Genomic DNA, 15,905 nt, shown 5'->3' with positions numbered 1-15,905 from the left:
CCGCCTTTGGAATAGTGTACCGTCCGACCACAGGCACCTGAATATATAACAATAAGCCGCTCAATAAATCCAAAGATCGAAAACTCCTACCCCCTCTATATATAAATACACCCTTGTGTATTCATACATGTAGATCTATGTAGATCGAGAGGATAGGATTTTTCAATCTTTGGCGTTATTGGGCGGCTTATTGATAGTGGTCCGAAGTTAAATATGACATCTTCACTAGTCAAGGGGTATATTGATTCGAACGAATCAATAGCCCTTGACTTGTAAAGATGTCAAATGGCGGTCCCGTGCCAAGATTACCTTAGTATATATAGGTTCTTTGAACAAAATGGGGAGGGGTGTGTGTGTGCACGTCCCTCTTCTTTTACTTTCAGTGGGGGGGGGGGGGGTATCTTTTGAAAATCATTGTCACAGGCCTGTTTTGTGTATTTAACGTCTCTTTGGTGTTCCAAGAACTGTAGGCTCATAATGCCATTGACTGCAGACCGTCACTGCGACAGTTACACAGCTGTTACAGGCTGTACTTCAACTTGTCTGGTTGTACATCAAACCATTATTATAATACTCTTCGGAAATCTGGGGTTATTTCGATCCTTAATCCAAAAAATCTACTAACTCCGGTGGTACCATAGACAAAATTTACTCAAACCAACTTTGTGATAAACTACATCTCAAATTTTGCAAATCAATACTTGGTGTACATAAATCTGCAACAAACTTTGCCGTACTGTCGGAATTGGGAAGATTCCCCCTTCACTTTGACATATTAAAAAGTATGTTAAGTTACTGGTACAGACTTGAAAATCTTGGTCAGTCATTTCCACTATTGTTTGATGCATATCGAGAATCAACATTACTTTTTGAACAAAACAATTCATCATGGTTTGGTTCTATAAACTGTTTCATAACCAATATTAATGGGATTAGAGATTTGCCCATTAAAGGGGCATACCAGTTTAAAAAGGCTCTTAAAGATTGTTTATTCAAACATTACATCAAAGAATGGCATTCACACCTTACATTAAATTCAGATAAAAAACTAAGTTGCTTTTCTACTTTTAAACAAAACTTTGGTTTTGAGAATTATTTGAGTTCAATTAAAAATTTTGAGCAAAGGAGAAGTCTAACACGTTTCCGTATATCAGCTCATAGACTAAACATTGAAAGGGGACGTTACCAAAAAAATCTCTCGACACGAGAGATTTTGTCTAAGATGCAACAACAATTCAGTGGATGACGAAAAACATTTTTTATTCTCATGTAGTCATTTATCAGAAGAAAGGGTTATTTTATTCCAAATGATAGACAAATCATGTAAGAATTTTGTAAAGATGGACAGTGATCAAAAGCTTATATGGCTAATGACCAATGAAGATGGAAATATCCTCATCCAAATTAGTAAGATGATTTTAAACAGTGGGATATAATACTACAAATGTTACATTTCATTGCATTATGCACATTTTCTTTCTTCATATTTTACACCTGTAGGCTGTCTTGGCTACTGGGAGTACAAGACCAACAGTCTGGTACAACAATTCACTACCAGACTGTTAACAGGCACTGTCCCTTGGTACTCCCTGTAGTCAGGTCAACATATCGTGTTTTTATTCTCTCATATAACGCTATTCTCTTTTATATAAGTATTCTAACCTTCCTGCTTTAGACATAAAACATTCAGAACAACTGGATCCTGCGTGTAAATATGTAATATACTAGCATGCTGTATTCAGTAAGATGATTTTGAACAGTGTAATGTGATACTGCAAATACATGTCTTTAATTTGCATTCTACACATTTCCTTTACTTTACAATAGTAAGCTGTCTTGGTTACTGGGAGTACAAGACCAACGGTCTGGTACAATAAATTTATTACCAGACTGTTAACAGGCATTATCCCTTGGTGCTCCCTGTAATCAGGTCAACATATTGTGGTTTTTGTTGTTGTTGTTGGTTGTTTTTTTTTTTTTTTTTTTTGTTTTTTTTTTATTCTTTCATATAATGCTATTATTCTCTTTTATATAAGTATTCACACGACACTATCATTACCTGCTATCCCAGAAACTGTTGTGTGAGGCAGTTGGGTTATTTTATTTATCATGTTGTTAATTTAAATCTTGTCTGTAATCAGTATTTTATGGAGCGCCAAATTAACATAAACTCAAATAATTGAAGATATCTTCAATTATTTGAAGATATCATCAATTCATTTGATGCGCGCAACATGAATTAAAGATCTCTTCAAATAATTAATGATATCTTCAATTCTGAATTATTGCGCGCATTAATTGAATTGATGAGAGCATTAATTCTTCAGCTGATTTGATGCGCGCTTTATTTGAATTAATGATCTCTTCAAATGAATTAATGATATCAACAATTGAAGTGATGCGCGCTACAATTCAATTGAAGAGAGCAATAATTGATATAATGCGCGCATTAAATCAATTGATGAGAGCAATAATTGAATTGATGCGCGCATTAATTCATTTGATGAGAGCAATAATTGATTTAATGCGCGCATTAATTCAATTATTGCTCTCTTCAATTGAATTAATGATATCTTTAATTCATTTGAAGAGAGCAATAATTCTTCTAAAGAGAGCAACTATATAATTAAAGATATCTTCAATTCAACATATCCACAATTGAATTAATGATATCTTTAATTGAATTGTTGCTCTCGTTAAAAGAATTGATGCGCGCATTAATTCCTTATACAAAAGCATTGTAAATGATTTAAAGATATCTTCAATTGAATTAAAGAGATCATCAAATTATTTATATCGAGCTCTAAATTAATTATTGCGAGCAATATTTCTACTAAATTGATGCTCTCATCAAATGAATTGAAGAGAGCAATAATTGAATTGAAGAGCGCATTAATTCATTTGATGAGAGCAATAATTGATTTAATGCGCGCATTAATTCAATTAAAGAGAGCAATAATTGAATTGATGATATCTTCAAATAATTGAAGATATCTTCAATTATTTGAGTTTATGTTAATTTGGCGCTCCATAGTATTTCATATAGCTATATGGAATGAGAGTACCAAACCCCCGTATGCGTAACCCGGACGGAGTTTACCCAAGATTGAGCGGAGGTATAAATGTCTAGGTGTTGCGTGATTGGCTAATATCAAGAGTGAAATTATTTGGAATTGAAAGAAATATTATAGAGGTTCAAATTAATTGTCAGGATGAAAAATTATCGCACAAAATCGAGAAATGACTGAGGAAATTACCATGGTAGGGGTGTGCTTAAAATGAAGTGTGTAATTTACCGCAGATTGCTATGTGTTGTAAAAAAGTACAAATATGGCCTATAAAAGGCACGGGACCCTATATATTTTTTGTCATTTTTTATCAACACTTGGAATGAACTTTGAAATGTTTGCGGTCATTTGTTTAAAATCGATATAGTTAATTAGTGAGAGGGCCAAAGGTTAACATTGAGGTCTATGGGAAATGAATTGGTACTCTTTTCCCATATAGATATGTGCAGTGCAGAAGTGTGAACTCTGTCAGTATTACCGGTAGTACTTCTAAATGATTGTTATTTATTTTCATTGTTATAATTAATTGCTTGTTAACATGTACATGTCCCCCGAGGGCCCTTGATTGGTGAATAAACTATAAACTATAGAGGAGAGATGGTACACATGCAGAGAACTGGGGGATTTAAAAGCGCCGGACACCCCCATCACCCCCTTTAGTTGGCAATTTTCAACAAAAACGGCTATTTTAATTTTTGCATTTGGGGGCCTTCAACCTCCTCTCCCTTTTTAAGCGTCGCAACACCCCTTTCCATTTTGAAAACTTCTGGATCCGCCCCTGAATATACACATTGTCATTGCACATGCGGGTTAAGTCGGTGGTGTGGTGGGGGGGGTTTGTTTCCTAAAATATTTTCATGCTTAATCAACATAAAGAATGTATATAGATACATGTATTCTCATCCCAGGGTGTACATTCCGTTAATTTGTTTACTTCATTCCAAGTAGTATTATGGGTTTTGATTGGTTGATTTTATCCAATTATATGATATCTTATAACTGTAGAATGACCAAGAAAGTGAAAGTAGAATTCACTTACAGTGTACACGTAAACTTCCTGATACAATATATCCAGTCCGTTGAATAAAAATGCAGGGCATGTACAGTACGAGAAGTCCAGGTAATTTTTTTATGTATTGATTTGACTCGGGTTGCATTTTTTTCAGAGCATCTCTTAGATCGTTTCAGGTAGATTTTTTTTAACAGTCGAGCGGTCACAAAAGAAATGGGGAAAAACATAAACAACTTTAATTTTAATATTGCATGCGTTGAAGTAGAATCTGAAATAGACGTTACTCCTGATGAACAGAAAACCAGCACAGAATTACGTCATCAGTCTGAGAATTTAACTTTATAATTGGCATAGACAATAGGTCTATGTCTTTGATGCGGCATAGACCTATGGCATTTGGCATAGACCTGACCAAAACTCCTTGCAGGGAATGCACTACATTTCTCTCCCCACAAATTTCAACCATACTCATCCGTTCTGCCAGTGTGGCGTAAATTCGCGTTTTCTTTCTTCTTTTTCATACAGCTTGCGTTTTTCTTCTTCTGATTCTTTTGTTTGTTTGACACCTTTCGGTTTAACAGGTTGGGAACACTTCCCCTGTAGCGAGATATTCTCGCTAAAACGCAATTATCCCTCATTAGCGAGAAATAAACATTACCATAAACAGGTGTTTTTGGCATCTTTATTGAAAATAACGGCAAATCCCGTGCAACGCTGAATAAGTGCGACACGCACTCAACATGATGCGAATTGTTTCTATGAAATTAACAACATAGTCATAAAATTGCATATCAAAGTTGCTGCGTAAGAGGGAAGCAGTCTGAAATCCAATACACGTCGTGAGTGTTTTTGTTTTGATTCATATATTTGCAGAAGTATCAGACATTTTAGCACTTTTTCTTCTTTTCACATGAATCACGAAAAGATGTACTCCGCGGGTGTTTTTCTCGGTTGTACAGGATATATTTATTCTCGCTAGAGAGGGATAATCTCATTTTAGCAAGAATATCTCACTAATGGGGAAGTGTTCCCAACCTGTTTAATGCCAGGCTTTATGCTTTGAAAATACTTAAACTGCGGAATCATTTACAGTTCGTTTGTTGATCTTCACCTCAAAATTATTTTTGCTAAGTCGGACGTAAATCATTTTGTTTTGACATTCTTGCAATATTTGAATATTTGGGGAATAAAGAAAAATTATGTTGTTTAGGAAAATGTTAATTTAAAAATTGATCCTAATAAAATTCACCAATGCAAATTTTTAAAAATGCATCGACATTTAATGACATACGAATCATACGCTGAACACTTTGTCTAGTCTAGAGCATTTATCATAATCTTCAAACCGCTTAGACACTTAAGTTGCATACTTTAAAATTAACAGAAGGAAAATCCGGTCACAAAAATAGATTTTGACGATTGAAAGGGAAAATATTTATTTTAATTAAGTGCATTATCTCACACACACGTATCATAATTAATCCTTTGTTTCTTCGAATTTTGCATAGACAATTCGGGATATCTTATTTGCACATAGCATGGCCCGACCTCATTTGGCATAGCCGCGATCTATCGGTCTACCGTTAAATTCTCAGACTGTGTCATAAAGTTTTATTGTGTTATTGTAAAATGACAACACGGTTTTTATCCCTGTTTGTAATTTGTAGCCGTAAAGAGACTGATGAAAGAAGCGCAGGAACTCAGTGAAGCTACCGAACAGTACTACGCACAGCCTTTAGATGTAAGATATATACATTATCTAACTGTGAGATATATACATTATCTAACTGTGAGATATATACATTATCTAACTGTGATATATATACACTATCTAACTGTAAGATATACATTATCTGACTGTAAGATATATTATCAACCTATAAGATATATACATTATCTAACTGCAAGATATATACATTATCAAACTGTGATATATATACACTATCTAACTGTAAGATATATACATTATCTAACTGTGAGATATATACATTATCAAACTGTGATATATATACACTATCTAACTGTAAGATATACATTATCTGACTGTAAGATATATTATCAACCTATAAGATATATACGTTATTTAACTGTAAGATATATACATTAAATCTAACTGCCATATACTTCAAAGTTTTATATCATCATTATTGTTATGGAAAAACAGTTAGGCCTAAATTACTTTATTTGAATGTCTTGTTTATAAAAAGAAATACACGTACATGTATATTATGTTTTTGGATATATAAAATTTATACTTTCTTTACTGCAGGATAATTTGTTTGAGTGGCACTTTACAATAAGAGGTCCCTCCGACTCAGATTTCGGTGGGGGTCTCTATCACGGGAGGATCGTCCTTCCACCAGATTATCCCATGAAACCCCCAAGTATCATTCTTCTGACAGTAAGTACATCCGTGGTCTGAGAGTCCTCGGACTGCTAACCATGCTTTTATATACTGACAACTGACACAGGGATTTTCCTATCCTTTTTGAACTGTTTCCAGGATCCACAGATTTGGAAAACTTGACACGGTAAAATGTTTAGATCGGGAAAATTTCAAAAGTATCACTTTGTACTCGATAATCGATAAAAGTAAAGAAAAAATGATCAATTCGCTCAAAAAGCTCATTCATCTCTATTAAAAAGAAATCTTATTGTTGCATGCATTTATACATTCAAATTAAACACAAAAACCATTTTATAAGATTATTTCTATCAAATAATTTAAATTATTTATATTGACATTTTATTTTTTTGATATTAGTAGATTTTTTATTGATACATGTATCAGATAAATTAAGTCCATTTTAGATAAAATTTATTTGATATATACAGATGTAAATGCCTGTATTTTTATTTAACAACATGATTACCAATACTAGACTTAAATTTCTGGGGATGATTTTTCTTCTTCTGCACAGTTGTTCAACTCTTGTTGAAGAAATTCGAACATTTTCATCCATGCATAAGAAATGCTTCTTGAAATAAAATTCCTCATATTTGTAATGTTTTGAATTGCTTTTTATCAATATTTTTTCATATAGTAATTGATTATATTGTATTACATAAATTACAATTAGATTTACTAACCAAATGATTATTCTAATGAGCCAGCGTTATGTGCTCTGAACTACTCGAGGAATTGTCGACGTTAATTAAATGAAAAATGAATTCAAAATACAACCATTTTATATAGAATAAATATGGATAAATAGAGTTGAACATAAATATAATATTTCTATTGTAAGTAAAGCAGCAAGCTCCATAAATATTTTTACGATTAAACATTATCAGAACATAAGGCAGTTTACAAGCGCCACTCGAGGTTCGTCGTATAACGGTAGTGTAGTTTTCCGAGGAATGCTGATCGAATTTTACAATTCAGTAAATTGATAATATCGATTATTTTTTACTCTCAATGTATGGAATTTTAAGGACACTTGATTGGGAAAAAATTGGGAAAATATCAGCGATTTTTGGATTGGGGATGGATCCGGTAACCCGATTAAAAAATAAACCAGTGACATGTGCGAGGATAGGTTAAAAGTTGAGGAGGGGTTGTAATTCAAAACCTAGGCTTTTCATTTTATATTTACTTTCATGATAAATTGATATAAGTTTTAATTTATTTCAATCAAATAATGAACAAACGCAGTGCATGCTCACTGATTGTGAGATGATCAGGGATTTAAGTACCCTTTCTTCTGACCTATAGTCACATACTTCAGAGTTAGTCCTTAGGTCTACTGAGATCTTTACCGGGTCGGTAATGTTACAATGATAGTACACCAGAACAGATCGATTCATGAGGATATACTTTACAATATATATATTCTTATTTTACCTTATCTAAAGTTTAGTGCAATTGAATCTCATCTTTGTGTTGGGTTTCTGGTGAATTAGTGGAGAATTGTGATGCAATGATGGACACAATTTGAAGTATTTCATATTTTACTCCTAAACGTAAAATAAGTGTCATTTATGTAACCCCCAGAGCCTGTAAATTATCGTATGTTCTTACTAAACTTACCTGTACTGCTCATGATATACTTTTAAATTAGAGAAAGAAAATTTCATTGTGGACTTTTTTTAGCCGGCATATTTCCTAAATATCACTCCTAGAGTATTAGTGTAGTTAGGGTTGCCTTTCCCTTTAAACTTTTAACACATTACTCAGGTAATATTTAAAATCAGTCCTAGAATAGAAAATTGACAGCACATGATTAAATCTTAATTCAGTAGAATTATTTGAAATACAATTAAAGCAAGTGACGTTTTGGAACAGATTTGTTATACAACGAAATATTCGACTTGTGACAAACTTATGGCAACATACTGCACTTAACTGTGTCCGTGTACATGTATTTTGAACTTAATATTGTGTTTACTTTTTATGCAGCCCAATGGGAGGTTTGAGACCAACAAAAAGATTTGCCTCAGTATCTCGGGACATCATCCAGAATCGTGGCAGCCATCTTGGTCTAGTGAGTATTGATTTATCTAATGTACCTTCATCCAACACTTAGGTGTTGTAGTCAGGGGTGATGTGGGGGCTAAAAGAAGAGGAAATAGATATATAAACACATAACTCAGGTACATGTACTAGAGTCTATAGTCATTATCAAGAGGGGGGCCTCTGTGGCCGAGTGGTTAGAGCATCGCACTCAAAATCACATGGCCCCTCACCTCTGTTGGCACGGGTTCGAATCCCGCTCACGCCGGTAAGTGAGAAAGTTTCCCAGTTTACTTTCTGAAGGTCGGTGGTCTCTTCCCAGGTACATTGTACCTGGGTTCTCTCTTCCACCAATAAAAACAGGGCGCCACCAGATAAATGAAAAATTGTTGGGTGTGGCGGTAGACATCAATCAATCAATCATTATCAAGATCCTTGAATTTGACAAATATTACGTAATTACTTTAAAGGGAAAGGCAACCCAAACTACATTGTTGCCTTTATGAATAAAGTATCACCTAATGATATCGTAAATGGCAGTTTTTAACCATAAAAACCCTTGCTTAACAATTAAATCAATATTAATCTATCATATATTTTGAATTACCTGCCGCTAAGAGAGTGGCCATTGAAGTTTAATTTATGATGTCACACCGTCGGTTCCGGTTGATTTCATCAGCGGCACTGTAAACATGACAAGTCTCGAACAGTTAAGTTTGGAGCCGTATAGACTTGAGCCCGTTCTTTAGTAAGAAGAAATTAAGAAAAAAGATATTCAGTCGAGTCGCAGACCAGGCAGACGGTACATGTTTATTCATACAAATGTCTCGAACCTCAACTTGTCATTACGCACATGATGGATCCGTAGTTTACTTATTCTTTTCTTTTCAGATGACTTGGTTGGGTCAGGAATTTCGAGAAAAAAAATTCACATCTCTCCTTTGCATTAGTGTATTTAAGTGCTTGACAGGAAGGCATCAACTTATTTACAATGTCTTCGTAAATCTACCACAAGCACATCTTTGATGATCTTAGGATCTCATCAAAACCGGAATAGACGGTGTGACATCAAAATAATTGATTTTTGTGGTCTTGAATGCAAAAGAGTTCCACATCATGGCAGCCTCTATAGATAGCTGGAATTTCAATTTTCAAATTAGTACTGAAGCTTATCTAGGCCGTATATAAACAGACAAATCATGTAATTAATCCTATCATTTATCATGTAAAAAAAATTTGGGATACTTTTCCCTTTAACTAGATCGATAGAATGAATGGCATTTGTTGGCATTGCAAACATGTGTTGTGTTTTGTTAATTAAGTGAAATTATACTGTGTGTGTATATTTACATGTACCTACCAACTTGAATGCTGCCCTACACGCCAGAGGCGTAATGGGCAGTAAGTAAGTAAGTACCAACTTGCATAATGTATGAATCTGTACTGATGAATAATGAGTATTTATTTCACTAGTCAGGATGGCGCTGTTCACCATTATTGTATCTGAATCTGTACTGATAAATAACGAGTATTTATTTCACCAGGACATTATTGTATTTGAATCTGTACTGATAAATAATGAGTATTTATTTCACCAAGCCATTATTGTATCTGAATCTGTACTGATAAATAACGTGTATTCCTTTCACCAGTCAGGACAGCACTGCTCGCCATTATTGGGTTCATGCCTACTCACGGTGCAGGAGCCATAGGGTCACTGGACTACACATCAGAGGAAAGAAAGAGGCTCGCTAACAGGTATTTTCCTCATTAGGGATCAGTCAGGCAATACTGTTATTGACTGAGTTCAAAATCCTGAGTTTGAGGACAACAGCTTATTTTGTTCGACCTGAGGATGCATCTGTTGCCCACAGCCGTTTGATGGTCATACACCTTCATTCTTTTTAGGTTGTTTTTTCTAGATGCACAAGTTTGTTGACTTTGAACTTTTAACAGGACTGTGATTGCGTACATTTATCACTGTATCCACTAGCCTAGTTTCTGCTCTGTTTTTCATGTAATAAATTCTGTATTTCATCATCTGTTAAATCAGTGAATCTCGCCCTTACGTAAACAAAGCAGCAGAACAAGAATCACGTCACTTGTGTAACCTATAAAAACAGGGCAGACTATTGTAAAATAGAGTTTGTAAACTGTTGACCGGTCAATAGACCACGGGTGTTAGAATTAGTTATACAGCTAAAATGTTGGTTCTAAATTGTATTTGGAAAAAATGAAGGTATGATGATATGCAGTATTGCCTCTTAATAGTCCATTTTGGTTCTCAATGTATAATAGAACTGGGTAAATAATGTGTACATGCTACTCCTGCAGTAAATGTATGTACAGTAGCGGTAGCAGAATTCTGAAGATGACATGTAAATGCATGAAAGATTGCCCCTTCATTCTTGGCTGTGTGTTTATGTTTTACTATTTCCTTCCAACAGAGGATGTAGTAATTGCAATGATATAAGGGATCACTGTTTAATTTGTTAGGAATGTGAGCTGTTAATTACAGTGGAAAACATGATTGCATGATGGCAAATCCATTTATCTCTGTTTATTTGAAGTACAAAATATAAATTGACATGCATGGCATTCCATGTTAATTTCCATAATCCCCTCCCACTGATGTTATGATGACTTGCTGATTTTCATGCAAGTGAGAAATTTACATGCTGATGAAGTATATGGGGAAACTAACACATTGGAGCTTCAAAGGGTTATCACAGAGCAAACAGTTTGAAATGTAATTATATGTGGATTAATTAGTATACATAACATGGATATAAAATGTATCGGGATTAATTTTAAAGATGCATTTATAGATATCCCAGTTGGAAGGGAATGCTTTAAGTGCTGTTGTTAATATATTCAGTGTTCGAAATTAACCATAGACCGATAGATCGAGTCTATGTCAAATGACACTGGTCTATGGCAATTGTGATAGACCAAATTGTCTACGCCGATTTTCTGGATTTAAAGCAATAGTTATCCCAAAGGAAAGGACCCTTCATGGTCAGTCGGCGTCTGATGAACATTATGAGGAAAGGAGGATATGTTATGGAAGTGAAAAGAAAATATGCTTTCTAAGTACATTGAAGTAATTGAAAATGTTTTATTGGCGTTATTTTTTTTCTTTCAATTTTGTGGTTTATGCCAATTCGATGAGGTCTATGTCATCTTGCTTTGGCATAGACCCATGGTCTACACCAAGTTTTGAACCAATTTCTAACACTGTATATTTAGTATGGAGGCTGCTTATCAAGTTAACCTATATATAATAAATGTTAATGAAGAATGTATCATGAAGATCCAATGTGCTGTTATTTTTTTTTAGGAGCAAAGAATGGAAGTGTTCTACATGTGGAAATATAAGTTGCATACTGAAGGCAATGACAGAAGAGACCGAGGAATCTAAAAAGACTTCTGAAGAAGCTAAAGAACTAGCCAGCCAAATCAATTTTCAGGTAGGCTGACCTACACGAATTTAAGGCAACAGTGTTAAAGTCATTCAATCAGATCATTTTGATTCTGTGCATGTTTCGTATTGAATGACCTAGTTACATACAGTTTTGGCAAAATTTTTAGACAATTTGGATTTTGAAATAAAGATGAGATTGATAGACAGGGTCTGCAGTAGTGAAAGGTTTTTTTTTCAAATTGTTTTGGAAAAAGGTTCAATTGCATTAAATCTGCTCCTACATGTAAGCATGAACTCCAAGGGAACACACGTCGAAAAAAGATAGTAAATTTACATGTTAAAGAAAATCGACATCTACATAGCTAAACTCATTTTGACTACATTTTAAATATATATACACTTTACTTGAGGATTAGTGATATCAGCCTATATTTCCCTCACAGATGAGATACTAAAGCATGAATGTTCAAAAGATGGACAAATCATTTATGCCTAGTACAATGTACATATTATTTTCACAGTAGATGTATGTTTATTCAAAGCAAAATATAATCATTATCATTGCATAAATTAAAAAAAAATAGTGAGTTGCATAACATTTTGATTTATTCATTAATGCATGTACATGTATTTTCTAGGCTGAGAAAAAACAGGAAGACAGTGCAAATAGGAAAAGTGGGGAGACAACTCCCACACCGTCTATACAACAACCAAATCCTCAGATGCCAGCGAACACACCAAATCCCTTCCTAGGTGGTGGATTTCCATTTCCATCTCCACTCATGTGCATGCCCAATACGTCTCCTTTTCAGATGCCTCAAGGAGTGGTAGGTAATGCCACTGTGCCACGCTTCCCTCCCCCTCCCCCATTTATACCAGGAATGTTTCCCCCAGGCAGTGGTCAAAATGCTTTTATGCAACAGTGGCAAATGAACCCTTTTATGATGGGCAGGTTTCCAGTTCCTCCAGCAATGTTTCCTGGACAGTTGCCCTTTTCTTTGCCCTCCCAGCAATTTACATTTGCCCCATCACCTGCATCACGAAGTGGTATACCTGGGAGTCAGTCGGAGACTCCAAGCAGTAGACCTCAATCCAGTCCTGTGTCTGCTGCAGTGAAGCCTCAGACAACAGGTGTCACCACCTCTCAAAACGCGTCCCAAAATATCCCGAATAAAAACTCGTCATCTTCTACAGAAGACAGTGTGTCTAATGATGTTAAAGAATCGAGTGCCCCTAGTGAAATCTCTACCCAAGGATCTGAAAATCCCAAGCAAGAACCAGAGAAATGTCCACCAGGGACCGAGTCAATCCCAGAATCCTCTACATCATTGCCACAGCAACCAACACCTCAAAGGTCAAATGAGGGAGTGAGACAGAGGTTGGTGGAAGATAATGAGGCGGTAAGACGGACAATACCGACAGGAAGAGTGGGACAAAGTGCTGAGCTGAGGGACTACCAGACCAGGCAATCCGGCCTCAGTGTATCCAGTCTCATAATATTCATCATTGGATTAACAATAGCAGTACTTCTAATACGGCGTTTCTTCTTGTCACGAAACTGGAGGTTCTACTATGGTGTATGAATACATTCAGTAAGGGAGTGGAATTATGTAAATGGGGATGTATGCTCTGCATGTTGCTTAGTGGTTGTTTAATTGTGATAATTCTAGCGGCTAATAATGCTTTGAATAGACTTTATTTTAATGAATTTAAATTTCAGTATTATATTGGAATTACTGATTTAGGAGTTCCATTTGGTAAAAAGAAGCATTATTTTAAGTATTATATTATCTGGCAGTGTAACTACAGGATATTCACTGTTCTGTTGTTGGGTATAAAATTTATATCTTAAATACAATAACAGTTTTTAAAAATGTTTTTTATTAGGGAATGGTATAGTATAGACCTCTACAATGATTTTTATTATAGACAAAATTACCGGTTCCTGTGGCTTCACAGGTGACACAGAAAATTCTTCTCTCATGAATGAAGTGAATTCCATATCCACCTGGTACAGGACATTGAATTTGTGTTGCATATTGCATTTTCCAGTTTCTTGTATTTGAAATTTGTGACCCCAAAACAACATTGGGGCAGATAATGAATTTGTCTTTTCACTTTCATGATTTGATTTCATGATTTTCTACTTCTTTGAGTTTTCATGTTTTTTTTTTCCATTATGACAAAGCTGTGAATAAATACTAAAAGATGACCAAAAACTTCAAATGTTTAAAACTAATTAAAAGCGAAAGTAAAACTACATTTAAGCCATGACTGGCATTTTTTTTAATGTGAAAATAATACTACTGAAAATAGCACTTTTATTCAATGCAGAAATTCATGTCTGAAAATGTGATAAACCTATTTATAAGTGTAGTTAGTGGAAATTGAATATATGTTTCCTTTGTATATACACTTATTAGGAACATTTGTACAATATTTGTTTATACCTCAAAATTTTGGGCGCACGGTTGCACATACAAAATGTAGGTTATATAAGTTTAATTGATAGTTAATGTCTTGTTAACAATATGTAAATGTAGTTAATCACAAGGTAACTGCTCGTAAAAGTTAACAAGTGTGTGTGACTGGTTACAGAAGTTTTATACATCTGTAGAATTGTGAAAGCTGCACAAATTATGCATGTTGGCTAGATTCTGTCTGGCATGTAGTTTACATGATGGAATAAATTCAAGTTTGGATAATGGTTGTAAAGAGTTTATTCATTTCATCAGAGTTGTTCTGAAGTTTATGACATGGCTATGTCATGATGGTTTTTATATGTACATGTATATCTCAAACATGGGAATAACTGACTGAAAATCAACTCTATAATCTTGCATACTCTTAGTCTACTCTAACAGTTTAATGAACTTGTAGCAAAAAACAGGTCGCATGAACAGGTAGCAATACACTTGCTCTCCACAAGGATGCATTTGTATTTGTATATAGTGTAGCTTCAAGGAGGAAAACATCTAATATATGTTTGCACCTGCATGAAAATTGCTGCAAATGCATCTTGCAGTTTTCATATAGGACCAAGTCATTTTACCATGTTCATAAAGGTATTAAAATGTGTGTATTTAATCCTTTGATTTTGAATATCTTTAATGGAAACTGTTGGTTGTTAAATTTTGTCATTTTGGGAATTTCTATACAAGGTTCATTAATTGAAAAATGTATTTATTGTAGTTATAGTGACCTGGGTGTCTATCGAACACGTGTTTTGTTTATATATTTATACTGGAAACTAAATTTCATTGGTTTCTATTTAAGTTTCTGTTACCTGTTATACAGGTATTTAAATTATAGAGAAGCACAGCTTCTTGTGATTTTGCAAGTAAGGAATTAGACCCATTCGAAGGCTCTCTTCCTGTGCGTTTTGACATGGTACCCTCCCACCCACCCACAAAGCATTTATGAACTGTTTTATTACTGATCTTATTTTCTCATCGTAGAGAACAGAAGATGTATTTTTATGCCCCCGAGATCGAAGATCAGGGGGCATATTGTTTTTGTCCTGTCTGTCATTCTATAATTCTGTCTGAAACTTTAACCTTGCTAATAACTTTTGAACAGTAAGTGATAGAGCTTTAATATTTCACATGAGTATTCCTTGTGACAAGACCTTTCCGTGCCTACCAACATTTTTGACCCCTTGACCTTGGAGTTTGACCTACTTTTTGAAAACTTTAACCTTGCTAATAACTTTTGAACAGTAAGAGATAGAACTTTGATATTTCACATGAGTATTCCTTGTTACAAGATCTTTCCGTTGGTATTGAACCTTTTGACATTGACATTTGACCTACTTTAAATTTTTATGCCCCTGAGATCGAAGATCGGGGGGCATATTGTTTTTGTCCTGTCTGTCATTCTGTAATTCTGTCATTTTGTCTGAAACTTTAACCTTGCTAATAACTTTTGAACAGTAAGTGATAGAGATTT

General features: G+C 34.6%; 1 protein-coding gene across 1 annotated transcript; it reads left to right on the top strand.

Annotated features, from left to right (window-relative positions):
- Positions 1-4,063: 4,063 nt before the first annotated feature.
- On the top strand, positions 4,064-14,666 carry LOC125675995 (uncharacterized). Its single transcript, XM_048913864.2, has 7 exons — positions 4,064-4,188; positions 5,748-5,821; positions 6,350-6,481; positions 8,480-8,564; positions 10,186-10,291; positions 11,874-12,003; positions 12,596-14,666. Exons 1-7 carry the CDS (start codon positions 4,158-4,160, stop codon positions 13,538-13,540), a joined length of 1,503 nt encoding a protein of 500 aa, XP_048769821.2. The 5' UTR covers positions 4,064-4,157; the 3' UTR covers positions 13,541-14,666.
- The last annotated feature ends 1,239 nt before the right edge of the window (positions 14,667-15,905 follow it).

The sequence above is a fragment of the Ostrea edulis genome, chromosome 3 (genome assembly GCF_947568905.1).
Source record: "Ostrea edulis chromosome 3, xbOstEdul1.1, whole genome shotgun sequence".
NCBI classification, from domain to species: Eukaryota; Metazoa; Mollusca; class Bivalvia; order Ostreida; family Ostreidae; genus Ostrea; species Ostrea edulis.
The sequence above is the reverse complement of the archived record's forward strand: the minus strand, read 5'-3'. Positions and strand labels throughout refer to the sequence as shown.

What these genes read in the sequence shown, in the direction of transcription:
- LOC125675995 (XM_048913864.2), top strand. Translation starts at nt 4,158, where the DNA reads ATGCAGGGCATGTACAGTACGAGAAGTCCAG. An exon ending in GTACAGTACGAGAAGTCCAG is followed by an intron (nt 4,189 to 5,747) that starts GTAATTTTTTTA and finishes TGTAATTTGTAG; the next exon opens with CCGTAAAGAGACTGATGAAA. An exon ending in ACTACGCACAGCCTTTAGAT is followed by an intron (nt 5,822 to 6,349) that starts GTAAGATATATA and finishes TCTTTACTGCAG; the next exon opens with GATAATTTGTTTGAGTGGCA.